The following is a 15,001-nucleotide window of genomic DNA, read 5'->3' on the forward strand; positions in this document are numbered from 1 at the left end:
TCACTCGATTAAGCATCCGAGAGTGCTGTTCAGTTCAGCACAACTCAGAAGTTCCTTTTTTTTTTCCAGTTCTGTTTTCTCCCTGTCTGAAGTCCGATTCTTTCCACGCCTTCGCATGATCTGCCGCTGCTAGCAACAGCGCCGTTGTCTCCGAAAATTTGCAGAGCGCGCATACGTAGAAGGCCGCGCCTTGCTAGATAGATGAAGGGTTCCCCGACCGGCAGCTGCACGGTGGCCGTCGTCCGAGCCCAGCATCAAGTTCAGACCACTGACCCATGAAACGGAGGTTCAGATCATTGCAGAAAACCTTTCATGTGGCAGCTTCGCTCAGCATGACTTCTGCTATCGGCCTATCACTCCCTTATTTTGCTACCTTCATGCTGAACTGTTTCAGACCAGCTAAAGTTCAGGCATGACCGCTGGCTAGAGACAAAACCAACAGTGGCCAGTTGCCCACTTACCATTTCAGATGGCTTCGTCACAGAATGCACTTTAGATGTGCAGGATTCAGATAACCATAGCATACAGCATGGCTAGCACAAACAAGTATTAAGTGCAACAAGGAACTTATAAACTGTACCAGTAACTGGATTAAGCATATCCAGGATTCAGAGATGAGGACAACAAAGTGCGTGGATTCAAGTGGCTCTCAAGCAAAATCTCCACTGGAACGTACCCAGACATCAGCATTAAGACTATTGTACGAGGAAACAGCTACACCGATTACGCTCTATGCAGTGGCATTGCAAAAACCCTGTCTATCTTAAAGACGGAAAAAAGGAAATCAGACGGCATACTGTAGCAAAACTTCCAAAACCCAGGGAGCTTTCTTCTCTGAACCCGAAACTCAAGACTCTGTGCAGCTACCATCATACTTCCCATATCTCATCATCATCATTACCCAAGGAGGAGCGCCATTTCGCCGCCCTCAAGTTCCTCATCCTCTTCCAGTAGAGCCCCCAGGGGGACGTTCTTGGGAAGGGGAGGAGGAAGCCTACTGAGGGGATTGAACCGAACCAGTATGACAGTCGAGTTGTCCAACGACTTCAGGGAACGTTGACAAAGCTGCTCACAGATGGCACGATCATTCACCCCCTGCGTGGATGACAGAAAGCACATGTTGAAGGCAATGGGGCAAAACAATTCTGGCAAAAAAATTGCTTCAAGAGAACAAAACACTATAATAGAAAACTATTATTAAACATGCTATTCTCTCAAATGTAGACCATAAAGTGTTCATCTCCCAGGAAGTAAAACTACAAATGTTTTACGTGTGTTCAATAGTAAATGTTGCTATCTTTAAGAAGAGACATTCTGTATGCACCAGATAAAATGGAGATTCTAAGGTATCACTGTCATGTCTAGCAAACAAGATGAGGGCAAAGAACTCACATTTCTTATGTAGTGGCATACAAGATCAACCACACCCTGACTAGTCATCATAGTATCCCTGCCAAAAGAACGAGAGTTGCAATTTTAGCATGGCCATATAAATTAAATAATAAAAACAACAAATTCGTGCACATAACCTACATGGCAGATTGCAGGCTTGCATCAAAGTTGAACTTACTACTTTGTCATTAATATTCTCTCATCTTAGTAGAATTCTAAAGCAAAAATCTGGAGTATTCTAAAACTTAGCTCAATTCCTATTGTTGTACCAGCTAAGCAGCTACATTCCCCCAAAACTGACATGGTCTGAGGTTCCTTGAAGCAAGTTACCACAGATTAAATCACATAAAAAATCACGAAGTTTAACTCTTCAGGGAAATTACAAACAACAACTTAAAATCCTCCCATACGAGAAATCATAAGAAAATGAAGAGGCAGGTAGCTCAGCTTCAAGAGAACCCAGTCCTAGCTGCACGCAGCTTAATTGAAGCAAAATAAATACTAATGTCTTAGACGAAACAAGTGTGCAAGCTACAAAATGTCATGAAAGAGCCAACATATTCTGTGTTAACTCTTAAACCTAGAAGAGAGAAAAAATAGCCACTTCTGTTATTATTTTGCACTGAGGACTTACCAGATAGCATCAGTTGCTACAATGAGGAACTCAACATCATGGGTTATATCCAACTAACAAAGAAAAGGTCATTGTTCCATCAGATCACATGCAGAAAACCTTGTACAAGTACTCCCTAAAACAACTTAATTACACTTACACTGCGAACTGATGGCTCACAGGTCACCATTTGTTGTTCACGAGTCAAACCACTTTTATGCTTGTATGCGAAATCACCTGAAAAGAAGCAAAAAAAAAAGTGAAATAGATTATACACAATGTCCTACTTTGTCCCCTAAAAAGTGGATTATATACAGCAGAGCAAAAGAAAATTAGAAAAAGGCTATACCAATCGCTCTGGAGACGGTTAACCTTCCATTAATCCCAGGGACACCCGCCCGTTTCCCTTCTGCTGTAGGATCCCTGAGTACTTGTCCGCCTGCTGCTTGAATTCTGTTTCTTTCAGTCTGGTTCAGTGGTTTGTGATTGGCGGATAAAACAATTGCCTAATGGAAACAAGAATAGCAATTAGACACCACGTGAAATGCATCTATTATGAAAAAAGAGGATGCAGGGGTAAGGTTCAGCTAGACATTTGACAAGAAAACAAATCACACACCTGACCATTCCTTGAGGCTACACAACGAGAATCACCAACATTTCCAACAATGATCTGGTGGCCTCTAATGACAGCTACGCATGCTGTGCTTCCTGTCTCTTGTGGTGGTACGTAAGGGTCCGTTTCCTGGAGAAAAAATATTCAAAATGATTCATTGACAGATAATACTAAAATCTTAAGAAATTAAGGGATTGCGAATTGTGGTTCCAAACACCCCCACAGAAAAGGTATCTTTTATATTCCCGGTAAAAAAAAGGCAATATGAACAAGATCATGTAGCCAGGACCTGAATAGGTGATATCTGAGGTAAAACCTTACTTCAGGCAGTAGGGTAACAAACAAGGTTCAATGGGAACTGAACAATATATCCTCCAAATCATATTTTAGCATAGAACAATGCATATCATATTTATGATGCATATAATAATATGCACAATATCCTATGGCTCAAGTTTAAATTAATCACTTCTACATATGTATGCTTAAAGAACAAACATTACCTTAATTTTGGGCACACAACAAAGAGCTCTGAGAGACTGCATCAGATTGTTACTAGTAGCAGGACGCAGTGATTCCTTCCATTCATCTGATAGTTCCAGCAGCTCATCCATTCTGCAACAAGTAGGCAGCAGCAGTCACATATTTAGTATTGGAACATGTAGCAAATGCAACTATGAGTAAGATAGACAAAATATTGGCCATTTCAACATCGAGAGCAGAAAATGGACAGAACTAGTGTAATGTAACCCATGATTTGGATCACAGTATCAGTCAACAGTCTAACCTAAAAAACACGCTCCGCATAGCATCAGGCAGATTGGCTTGATAGTCTTGATGGTTGCGAAGCTCAATATGAAGTTGTTTTGCACAAAACAATGCTACTGAAGCTCCTGAAAGAAAATAAACAGCTCAGTGCGTCTACTTATCTAACTGCTGTAGTAAATGCTGCCTATCCTATTGAAAAACTGCGGGGCTAATCATACTACTTTTTCAACAAGCTTAAAGAACAACGATAGTTTCTTTTGACGAAAAGCATCGATATTTAAATGACAAAACCAGCATGAAGACAATTTAGAAAAGCTCAATCTATATTTTCTAGCCTATTATGAATTTTCTAAGAGTTTAACCAAAACTACAAGCGATCAGTTGTGCTAATAGCTGACATGTTTGGAAATTTGTTGTAAGATGCCAATCAAGATCAAACCTCCATGGCCATCATAAACACCAAAGAAAGATGTGAGGTCATCTAGATCTGGGACAGCTGCACGCTACAGAATAAGAAGGGTAAGGGTTAGTGTTTCACCCAAATTACTAGCAAGTCAAGCATATATTTATGCAGAGCTATTCTCTCGATAATCTTCAGGACCAGTAGAATACTCACAGCATCGGTCATGGTCTCAGCCCGACCTTGCATAGCTGATGTTGCATAACTAATCCTGCCATTTTCTCCTCCTTTAGTACATTTGTCCAACGAAGGAAACGGTTGGCTGAAAGATGCACCCATAGGGATCGTTTGCTTTCCTGAAAATTTCTATTGTGAATATAACATGTAGAAATACTTTACCAATAAAAATATATAATCAGAGAAGAAATAATTGTTAAACTGCATTACATATCACACAAATACTGAGAAAGCTTGACAAAACATGAACTCAAAATATGATTAGCACAAACATGTTACTGTATGTAAACATCGAATAAAATTGCAAAATAAATATGCCAATATGCCAGTATTGCAAAGTTCAACGCTTAACATGCTATTCTCTTGGACCAGTGGGGCTGTATAAATTGCAAGAAATGAATTACGGATGCCAAGGAATATTTTAAAACAATCCAGGCAAATTACCCTATATGCTTTGTGGGATGAGTATATGAATCATAATATTGTTCAGTGCAGTAGTGTAATGTTGTACCCTAATATCCAAATGGGGAATTATAGTAAAAATGAATCATGGTTTTACTGTCAACAAAATACATGCAACTGCGAAAGGAATCTAGTTTTTACTGTCAACAAGGTAGATACAATTACACAAGCTTTGGAATCATAAAATTACAACAACAAAGTCCAAAGTGCAAAAACAAATGGAAACGGGCAAGTTTACGATATTATACAATGTGGAACCAGTTAGTCCTACACAAGAATCATGAAGAAACGATCACTAGATCAAAAACCCATACCAGACCCAAACTTTTGCTTGAAAAAGAAAGACAGCCTAGCCTATCAAAATTGCAGTGCACGTTACCATCAAGCAAGGATAATTAATCAAGGTAAAATCCTGTCTCAACAATGACACAGAACAGGTAAGAGCAAACACCCTACATTCTGCGCTATTGTGACAAAGAAAAATATGGCAACGAAGACAAAGGCACCGTTCAATCTCCCAGTAACAGTCACTTGATGTGTTGCAAGGAAACCGAATTAAAAAAACTTGGACCTCTCTGATGCAAGAATAAAAGAGTAGCTCCATAAACAGAGGATGAAACATGCAGATAACACGCTCTTGGCCGTTGCACAGCACATCCGTTCTCAATGTCAAGAACGAACAGAGATCACATCATCGAGTAGCAAAGCCACGTAAGGAAGCAAGAAACCAAGACGTTCTTAGCACAAAACGTCGCAGAAAATCAGGGCAGGAAGAGATTAAAGCGGGTAGAAATCAAGAGCGCCCAGTAGCCTCATGCCGATAAAAACCAAGAGCGCCCAGTAGCGTCAAGTGGGTAGAAATCACGGAACAGCAACAATAACTCGAGGAATCGAGAAACGGCCTTAACGTCGTGAAAGCAAACACCCCACGTGCGGAAACTGCCACTTCTGGATATCACCAAAACGGGAAATAAAGTGAAGAGAGAGGGAAAAACAGAAGGACTCGCAGATTGGTATCATGAGGAAATTTTCCACTTCTTTTTTTTTTTTGAAACGAACAATTTTCCACTTCTAGTACACAGCGAAAAGGGAAATAAGAAAGACGAGCGATGTGGAGTTGCGATTACGGTGAAGAACATCCGTGCGATTCGCATCAGGAAACAAGGGGGGGAAGAGGCATCAACAGAAAAGGACGGTGATTAGAGATCAAGGGCGCCATGTTGGAGAAGAGGAGACAACAGAGAGATCACCACGGTAGTAGGTGATCGTTGGCCTCTCCTCCAAGAAAACCCACCAGCAGCAACGACAGATGGATGGTTCTGAGAAACAAACCACAACAGAAGAATGCGCGAGAGCAAGCAAGATTGAAGAACAGAGGCGAACAGAGAGATCACCATGGGTTCTCGGTGCTCGTTCACCTCCAACTTCGTCAAAGCCAAACAGCAGCAGAGACGCACGGAAGCAACTGCAACAGCAGGAAATGGAAGCACGATCGAAGAGGGTTTAGTAAAACCCCAGAGAAAGGTCCCCAAAATTCATCATAATGAAGGGGAAAACGCACTGATTTCAAGCAGCACGCAGCCCGCACCAAAAAAACAACGGGAAAAACAGCATAGTCCAGCAACACGCCACCAAATCACCACCATCAGCAACAGCAGCAAAACGAAGATTCCGCCCCCCAAAAAACACCAACAACGAACTCGACGGATGCACAAAAGCAGGTGTGATCGAAGAACAGAGCCGAGCAGGGATCCCCATGGAATTTTGGGCGCTCGCAAGCCTCCCCCTCCAACAAAACCCACACTGAATTCAAAACCAAACAGCACCAACACGCGCACGCGCGGATGCACCCCTCAGGAAAGCAGAACACGATCGAACAAGAGCCCGGAAAACCCCACCAGAAGGGACCCAAACCCCGCGCGCGAGATAGAAAAAAACAACCGCCACGGCGCACCCTGTGAACAACGAGAAGAACAGGAAGAGCGGCACACACCAGCACGCGGCCACCGCCAACCACAACGGAGACGGACGCTTGGATCAGAGAGCAACGGGGGCGTCGTCGGAGGCGGAATGGGGTTTTGGGGGGAGGAAGAGAGGGGGCGGAGAAAACCCCAGGACGAGGAGGGGAGAGGGGTTGGGGAGGGGAGGGAGGCCGATCTCACCTTCACCTTTTGCTCCGCTGCTGGTTCTTGCTCTTGCGAAGCGAAAAGCGGTTGCGCTACGGGCATGCCGCCAACGCACCCCGCAGCCTCTTGTAGCACTCGCGTCCGTCGCCCGGACGCATCTGCGCCGTCCGTTGGCTGCACGTCTCCGGGCGCGCCTGATCGGACGCTCCCGAGCGCGCTTCCGTGGGGCCGAGATGTCCCCCGCGCGGGCCCCACAGGATCACGACCTTCCGTGGGCGCCACTGCTGGAGAGCGACCGCGTGAAGGGGCAGGCGCGTCCGGATTGGCCGCCGCCGCGGAGGGGACGAGGACTCGGCTTCCCGGTGGTCCGCGGCCGAGCTCCGCCGGCGCCGTGCTGCCCTTCCCGGCCTCCGCCATGGTTGGGCCGACCGCCGCCGCGGGGTCCATCTGCCGTGGCCGGAGCGAATGCCGCCGCCGGATTCGAGTTCAGACCCGCCCTCCGCCGCCACCTTCCCTTGCCCGGCCTCCACCTTGGCCGGAGGCCGGAACTAACACTGCCGCAGCCTGAGTCAGATGTCAAGCCCGCCGCCGCAGCCCCGCAGACTGGATTGGGAAGGGCTCGAGAGAACAGGGGACCAGGCGTCGGTCAGTCAGTCGGAATGAGCCAGGAAGAAGATAGGCCAGGTGAACCCCAATCGGTCGGGGGACATCACGTATTCACGTTGCATCATTCCGGCTTTCTGGGGGGCCGCAGCGTCTAACAAAGCTGATGCTTGCCTAGTATAGTAGTACACTTCAATTTTCATGGATATAGTAATTTCAATTTTCATCGATATATGGTAATTAGCTTTTGAATTCAAGAGTTTCATCACTCCTACTATTGTGGAGCCCAATCAAATGCATGACATGGCACTTAACAATGACCATCAAAATTACCAGTAACTCGGTTCAGAGATACCAGAACATACTGCAAACGTGTGCTAGCATCAACTCGTTTAAGAACCTTCAAGATCCAACAGCAGAATTCAGAACAGCAAGCAAAATCTGCTCTGCAACGTACCCATCACAGCAGAAGACGCTTCTCGAGTATGAGAAAAATTAAAGGGCACTAAGACGTTATCATCCTACGCATTAGCATAAAACCAGTGGGCCTAACTCTCTCTGTCTTCGACCAAGCGTAAAAACTTCACCAGCACTGTCTGTAGCAAAACCTGCAAGATCCTAGGAGGGCATTCTTCTTCTCAAGGAAGAACTCTGTGCAGTAGCGCCGCTAAGATTTTCCCCCTTGTGCTCTCTCTGCTTGCTTCTCACGAACTCGAGCGCTCTTGATACCGTCTCGCGATCCGGAGCGGAGGGCTGCTGCCCCTCATCACCAGCATCAGACTTGATCTCCTGGTCGTCGCTGTCCTCCTCGCTCCCCTCGGCGGCGTCGGGGGCGGCATGCTTGAACTGGATCAGCATCGCGGTCGCGTCGGGACGCGCCGGCTGTACGCGGCGCACGAGCCTCTGGCAGATGACGCGCAGGTCGGTCTCCCCCTGCATTGCTCACAGACAAAACAAAGCACATGTTCAGGGTTACAGTTTTTTCTGTCAAGGAAACAAACTGTGACAACAAATGAAATATATGTTCAAAACATGTTGTGATCTCTCAAGTGTAGGCAGCAATTCAAACGGTAATCTAAATTCAGAGGTAGATTTTTACTTGTGCGGTTGTGCCCAGTAAAGGTTGCTTCATTCGGTAGGGAATTTATTTTCATGTATCACTATATAAGCATGACAAACAGAAAAGATGAGTGAAAGACTCACGGATCCCAACTGTTCGTGTACAAAATCAACCACACCCTGAGATGTCATATATAACCTGCCAGAAAAGAAACAAGAGGCACACATAATGTCAGGTGCACTGCCTCCACAAGCTTTGAATCTCAGATAAAGGAGAAAAAAAGAAAATTGAGAAGATCTGTAAAAAACTCTAAGTTATCGTCCTTATTCTTATCCTCTGTTGTATTGTTCTTCACCGGCTAGGTGTTCCATGGGCTATATAGAAGATCGCAGTAAAGTTGAGTTCAATGTTGTACATTAGCATTATCCAATATGAGCATAAAACTATGTCAGAAGCAGATCGTATTGCACAACTTATACCACCTACTACCTCTGAATTCAGGCTCAAATCTAGAGGTTTCCTGAAGCAAGCTCTAACAGAGCAAATCAAATATATTTGACCTGTCGTCTTCAGCTAAGCCAAGCCAAGCAAATCATGATTCAATGATATCAGGAATCACTAGCTAATATAGGGAATGGAAAAATTATTTCGCGTGGTAACTTCGACCTCTCCATGGTAGTTACATGTAAACAGCTTAAAATATACCTACTCCAGAGAAATCGTGCAAAAGTATGATGATGGTAATAGTATATTCCCCAAAAGAAACCAGTTTAAGCAGCATACTGTTAACTGAACGAAAAATGTACAAATCCCTCTGGATAAATACAATTAAAACTTAAACATGAATGCAAGCTACTAACATGTGCACTTGTGTTCTACATTAATTTGTCGACCTATGGGACAATTAACTGACAATTCACTTCTGTTATCTTTCACTAAGGACTTACCATACACCACAATTTGCTATGACAAGAAACTCGACATCATCAGTTATCTCCATCTAACAACGAAATCATCAGATAGCTCCCAACAAAACAAATCTGTACTCTGCTAAAGACAACTTTGTTTACACTTACAGAGTGAATATCTGGATTGCATATCACCAATTGTTCTTCAGGAGGCAAATTCTTGTTCTGCTTGAATACAAAACTACCTGAATCGTAAGCAAGCATAGAGATCAATTTCAGTGCAATATATTACATACAAATGACAAAAGGAAATCAGGTAAGAGTAAGACTATACCAATCGCTCTGGAGGTGGCTAAGATTCCTCGATATGCCCTGTAGCCAGGCCCTCGTAATGCTTCCACCGCAACGTACTTATCCAATTCTAACGTTCCTCCTGCTCTTTGAATTCTCCGTCTTTCACCCCGATTCCTTGGTATGTGATCGGTGGATAGCTGAATTGCCTTTTGATACAATGGAAACGAACATAATTTTTAGTCACCACCTGAATGCATTTGTTATGAAAATGATATAGTAGTTATAGCCAAAATTTGACATGAAACAAATCATTCACCTGACCATTCCTTGAGGCTACACAACGACAACTTCCAACATTTCCAACAGTCACTCGGCTGCCTCTAGCAACAGCTACAGTTGCTGAGCATCCTAAATTTTGTGGTGGTATATATCCCTGAGGATGAAACACAAAGTGATGGATGAAACTGCAATTATAAAATCTTATGAAAGAGAGGGATAGCAAGGAAGAGGCTTGGAAAAACTTGAGGGGTGGTGGGGCTGTGGTAATGGATCACGCAATATTGAGCTCAAACAGAAAAGTGATCTCTCCGGTGATACCTTAAACTGGGGAGTTGGATAACAACCAAGGTGGACTCAGAACCTAATAAGAAACCTTTTGGCCTCCAACTTTTTTTTTTCTCAAACACGATTTTGGCATCCAATTCAGTAAACCAAGCATAGTTGTAACATCTAATTGAAGCTAGGTTAGGTACTTAAATAAATTGTTTCCAACTCCAAAGCACATCTTGAGAAAGAACAAAATACTGCCCATATCATACCCATCCTTCCAGTTCCTTTTACAGATATATTATGCAAAATATTCAACATAAAAAGCTTTGACTAACTTCTTGAACCGCTGCATGCTTAAATAACATTCAGGAGTTGATATTTTACCCATTTGCAGTGCAAAGTGTCAATAACAATAGCTTTTATGAGACGCCTTATCCAATTTCTACTAGCAGCAGGAATAACTAATTCCATCCATTCATTTGATTGTTGCAACAGCTCATCCATTCTGCAACAAGAAGGCAACATTACGTATTTCATATTTGCAATTTCGTGTATGCAACTAATGCAAGAGTAAGATGGAGACCACATTGGCCCTTTCAACTCCTATCGTACAAAAAGGAGACAACCAATGAACCTGGAAAACACACTCCTCATTGCATTATTTAGATTGGTCTCATAGTTTGGATGGACGCGAAGCTCAATATGAAACAGTCTCGCACAAAGCAGTGCTACATCAGGTCCTGAAACAGGAAAAAGAACATTTCAGTATGGTCATTTTATCTCACTAATGTAGTAAAATGCTACCTATTGGATGAGTATTGCTATGCGAAGCTTAATCATCACTTCATGGCATGGCCAAAAAAAGGAAATGGCTTAATAGGAGAGAGCATACATTGGACAACATATTTCTCATGAGGACTTCTTTCCAGCCCCTTTCGTGAATTTTTATTCCTTGTAATTCCCCCACTTTTTCCATAACTAACTGAATTGCCTGTGCAATTGGCGCAGCTAATGTGGAATAAAAATTTGTTTTCTATACAGCTCCATAAACTAGCTAATAAACTGTGCAATTTGCGCAGCTAATCTGAAAATATAACTATAGCTAATAAACAGCTGCAACAACTCTTTTCTTCTAATTTACCCTCCCTTACCAGAGGTAGATGCCAAGTATCTTAATCATGAAGCCTAAATAAAAAATATCAAGCTATACACCAGCTCTAAGGATTCATAATTAGGTTCATCTAAGCATGCCAAATGGTACTATCATTAAAGCACTGGGTATTATGAGCATAGAACCTGAATATGAAAATTACAAGTTTAATAATAAATATCCAAAGAGAGCATGCAGACAATTTAACAAACACATGCACACTACCAACGTTTTCTAGAGGATTATGAATTAATTCCTTGAGAGTTCCTCATTGAGAAGAAAATACTGTGAGGATTTAACTGATGCTTGACATGATAAGTTATGGTAATAGAAGACATGTTTGGAAACTTAATATAAGAAGATGGCAATCAGGATCAAACCTGAATGGCCATCATAAAGACCAAAGAAAGATGTGGCATGGTCTAGATCTGGGACAAGTGCATACTGCAGAATAAGAATGGTAAATATGAGGAATATTAGGATTAGTATTTCACTCCAGTTACTAGAAAGTCAATCAGATACTTTAAAAGTACTCTCCCAATAATATTTAGAAGGGCCAGTAGATTACTCACAGCATCATCCATCTTATCATTCTGACCCTGCACAGATGATACTGCGAACTTGATTCTGACATTTTCTCCTCCAGTTGTTGATACATGCCGGCTGTTAGATGCACCCATAGCGGGGTTTGTTTTCCTGAAAGTTTCTACTGTGAATATAACATTATAGAAATACTCCACTAACAAACGAGAGAAGAAACAAAGTGTGTTGAAACTGCATTGCGGATAAGGATAAATACTCAAAGAGCTTGATAAAACATGAATTAAAATATAATTAGAATAAACATGTTACTGTATGTAGAACTAGGATTAGACTACAAAATTTAATATATAGATATGCCACTACTAGAAGTTCGACAATTAAGTGGTCATATCTAGGTACAATGGCCCTCTAATTTTCAAGCATTAATGAGGAGCACCAAGAATATTTTTGAAATGATAGATACATGCCCTGAATGTATTTTTTATGTTTATATTATGCGAAAGTAACCATAATCAGGTGCATTTATGTAGATTCTTTTGCTCCTAAGATCATAGCAAAATAAAATGAATTAAAATTTTACTGTCAACAAAAATACATAAAATTTCAGTCTTAGATCATCACAGCAAATTATAAACCGAGACAGAAAGTGAAGACTAGCAGAAAATTAGGTTTCAGTCAGTCCTAAACAAGAACCATGAATAAGATATGGACACCCTGTTCAACACATCAAATTCTCACAATGAACTCCTTTTTTCGCAAGAAGAGATGGTTGAAATTTGTAGTTCATACTATCATCAACCAAGAATAATTAAACAGGTTAAAATCCTGGCCCAAAAAATGACAATTCACACCGTCCTGGACTAGTATAACAGAGAGAAAAAATCGATCACCGGTAAGAAGGCACCATCCAAATCTTGTAATGACCAGTCACTCGATCTGGAAGAAATAACCCGCATCAAGGAACAGAAACCTCTGATACGAGAAAATCAAACAACAGTTTCACTAAAAGGGAGCAAAGCATGCAGAGGTCACTGTTCCATCGCCCCACATAAAGATCGAACAGACAGCAGTAGCACATCGTTGAGTATGTAAAGAGCGACAAAAAGACTCCTAATCAGCACACCAGCCTAGGAATTAAAGCAAGAAACAAGGAAGAGACGGGGGACGGGCTGGGATCATGAACATGGAGCTCCCGAGGTCCCACTAGCATCAAGGAAGCAGCAAAGAGCAAGAGGAATCGAGGAACGGCGGTACAAATCCTCACGTCATCAGAAAAGAAAAGAGCCATCCACATGCAGAAATTTCCACTTCTGAAAGGCACCAAAACTGGGGGCACAAACTAGTAAACAAACGAGTAAAAAATACGGCAAACGAGGCAACGAACAGATTTCTCCTGGTTGCGAATTGCGATACGCACGCTGGTCCTTGCGAGAATCAGGGACTACAACAAGAGGCATCCATATAGCGAAATGGATTGCGATTAAAATCACGAGCATCGCGTCAGAGAAGAGAGACAAAACTGGGATCGATCACCTGGGAAGTAGTACTACTACCTCTCCTCCAAGGAAAACCACCACCACCAACTTCGAAATCAACGGCAGCAGCAACAGCGAAATGCTGGTCCCGTCGAAACAAAAACAGCAGCGGCGAGCGGATGGGTGCGCTCAAGCGCCAGAGAAGGCGAAACCGAGGAGGAGAGGCGAAGCAGAGGTCACCATGGGTTTATCGGTGCTCGTCAGCCTCCCCATTCTCTTCCAACAAAAACCCCCCACCAAACCAAAAGCAAACGGCAGCAGCAAAAGCACGGGTGCGACCACGCCAACGCAGAGCTCGATCGAAGAGGAGTAAACCCCCGCAAAAGTACATCCAGATTGAGAAGGAACGCGGAGCCAAAATCGCAGTGCATCGAGAACAACGAGAAGAAGAGCACGAGCAGCAGCACACCAACAAACAACATGCAACGGGACGCTTCAATCAGAGCAGGATTGAAGCGATCGAGGAATCTCACAGGGGTTTGGGGGAGAGGAGATGGAGGCGGAGGAACGCGAAGAGGAGGGTGGGGAAGGAGAGGCCGATCTCACCTTCACGGCTTCACCTTTTCCACTGCTGCCTGCTGCTCCTCTGCTCCTGCGAAGCAAAAGCGGTTGCGCTATAAGCATGCAGCGAACCGCACCACGCCACCGGCTTCGCACGACGCAGGCTCTCGTTTCCGTGGCCCGGGGCGCGACTCGTCCGTCCGATCGACGCCCGCGCAGGATCGGACGCTCGAGGAAGGCCCAGTGTGGGGTTGGGCAGTCCACATGTGACGCGCCTCGCCCTGGCCGGCCGGCACAGCTGGCGTCCAGGTGGGCGCCCGTGATTGGCTGCTTCGACCGCAGCGCGGGCCCCGCGTGACGTAAGGGAAGCAGGGATTCCGGATTTCCCGGCGCTTCCTGGGCTCCTGGCTACAGGCAGAGGCAGCCGTCTCATTTCTCGACCGCGGAGGCGCCGACGCCGTCGCACTGGGCCGACCGACGCCGCTGAAATCCCCTAACCCGGCGTCCGCCGTGGCCGAAGCGAACGCCGCCGCAGGGTTCGGGTTCAGGCTCACCCTCCCCGCCACCTTCCCCTGCCTAGCCTCCACCATGACCGGAAGCCGGAGCTAACGCCGCCGCCCCGCAGATTGGATTGGGCGTTTGGTGGAGCCTCCACCATGGCCGGAGGCCGGAGCTAACGCCGCCGCCCCGCAGATTGGATTGGGAGTTTGGTGGAGTGGGCGGTCGATGGGCCACGAGGCTCTTTGACTCCACGTGTAAAACTCGGACAGAAGAAAGATGGGCCATTGGGCCTCGGGTAAAGCAAGTAACTCTCGTCGTGGATCGGGCTAGTTCAATTCAAGTATCCCATGCATGATGCATTGCATTCACAGTTTCAATTTCCCAGGGTGTTTGGATAGCAGGTGCTAAAGTTTAGTCGTGTCACATCGAATGTTCGGATACTAATTAGAAGAACTAAACATAAGCTAATTATAAAACTAATAGCAGAACCTCGAGGCTAAATCGTGAGACGAATCTATTAAGCCTAATTAATCCATCATTAGCGAATAGTTATTGTAGCATCGCATTATCAAATCATGGACTAATTAGACTTAATAGATTCGTCTCGCGATTTAGCCTAGGGGTTGTGCAATTAGTTTTGTAATTAGACTATGTTTAATACTCCTAATTAGTGTTAAACATCCGATGTGACAGGAGCTAGAATTTAGCTCATACCTCCCAAACACCCCCTTTGTTTGGAGCCA

The 15,001-nt window shown here is 44.2% G+C and overlaps 2 protein-coding genes across 2 annotated transcripts; both read right to left on the reverse strand.

Annotated features, from left to right (window-relative positions):
- Positions 1-554: 554 nt before the first annotated feature.
- Positions 555-7,479, reverse strand: LOC117841724 (probable protein phosphatase 2C 21). The gene is made up of 11 exons (XM_034722204.2): positions 6,651-7,479; positions 4,006-4,145; positions 3,829-3,892; positions 3,409-3,514; positions 3,125-3,236; positions 2,625-2,750; positions 2,355-2,511; positions 2,166-2,242; positions 2,027-2,079; positions 1,393-1,450; positions 555-1,095 (listed from the first exon to the last, which is right to left on the reverse strand). The coding sequence occupies exons 2-11, from the start codon at positions 4,126-4,128 to the stop codon at positions 898-900; spliced, it is 1,074 nt and encodes a 357-aa protein (XP_034578095.1). The 5' UTR covers positions 4,129-4,145; positions 6,651-7,479; the 3' UTR covers positions 555-897.
- A 100-nt stretch (positions 7,480-7,579) lies between these two features.
- Positions 7,580-14,772, reverse strand: LOC117841723 (probable protein phosphatase 2C 21). Its single transcript, XM_034722201.2, has 11 exons — positions 13,803-14,772; positions 11,751-11,874; positions 11,559-11,622; positions 10,663-10,768; positions 10,413-10,533; positions 9,796-9,912; positions 9,520-9,685; positions 9,354-9,430; positions 9,225-9,277; positions 8,421-8,475; positions 7,580-8,150 (listed from the first exon to the last, which is right to left on the reverse strand). Exons 2-11 carry the CDS (start codon positions 11,856-11,858, stop codon positions 7,836-7,838), a joined length of 1,182 nt encoding a protein of 393 aa, XP_034578092.1. The 5' UTR covers positions 11,859-11,874; positions 13,803-14,772; the 3' UTR covers positions 7,580-7,835.
- Between the last annotated feature and the right edge of the window lie 229 nt (positions 14,773-15,001).

Source organism: Setaria viridis, chromosome 1, assembly GCF_005286985.2.
Source record: "Setaria viridis chromosome 1, Setaria_viridis_v4.0, whole genome shotgun sequence".
NCBI classification, from domain to species: domain Eukaryota; kingdom Viridiplantae; phylum Streptophyta; class Magnoliopsida; order Poales; family Poaceae; genus Setaria; species Setaria viridis.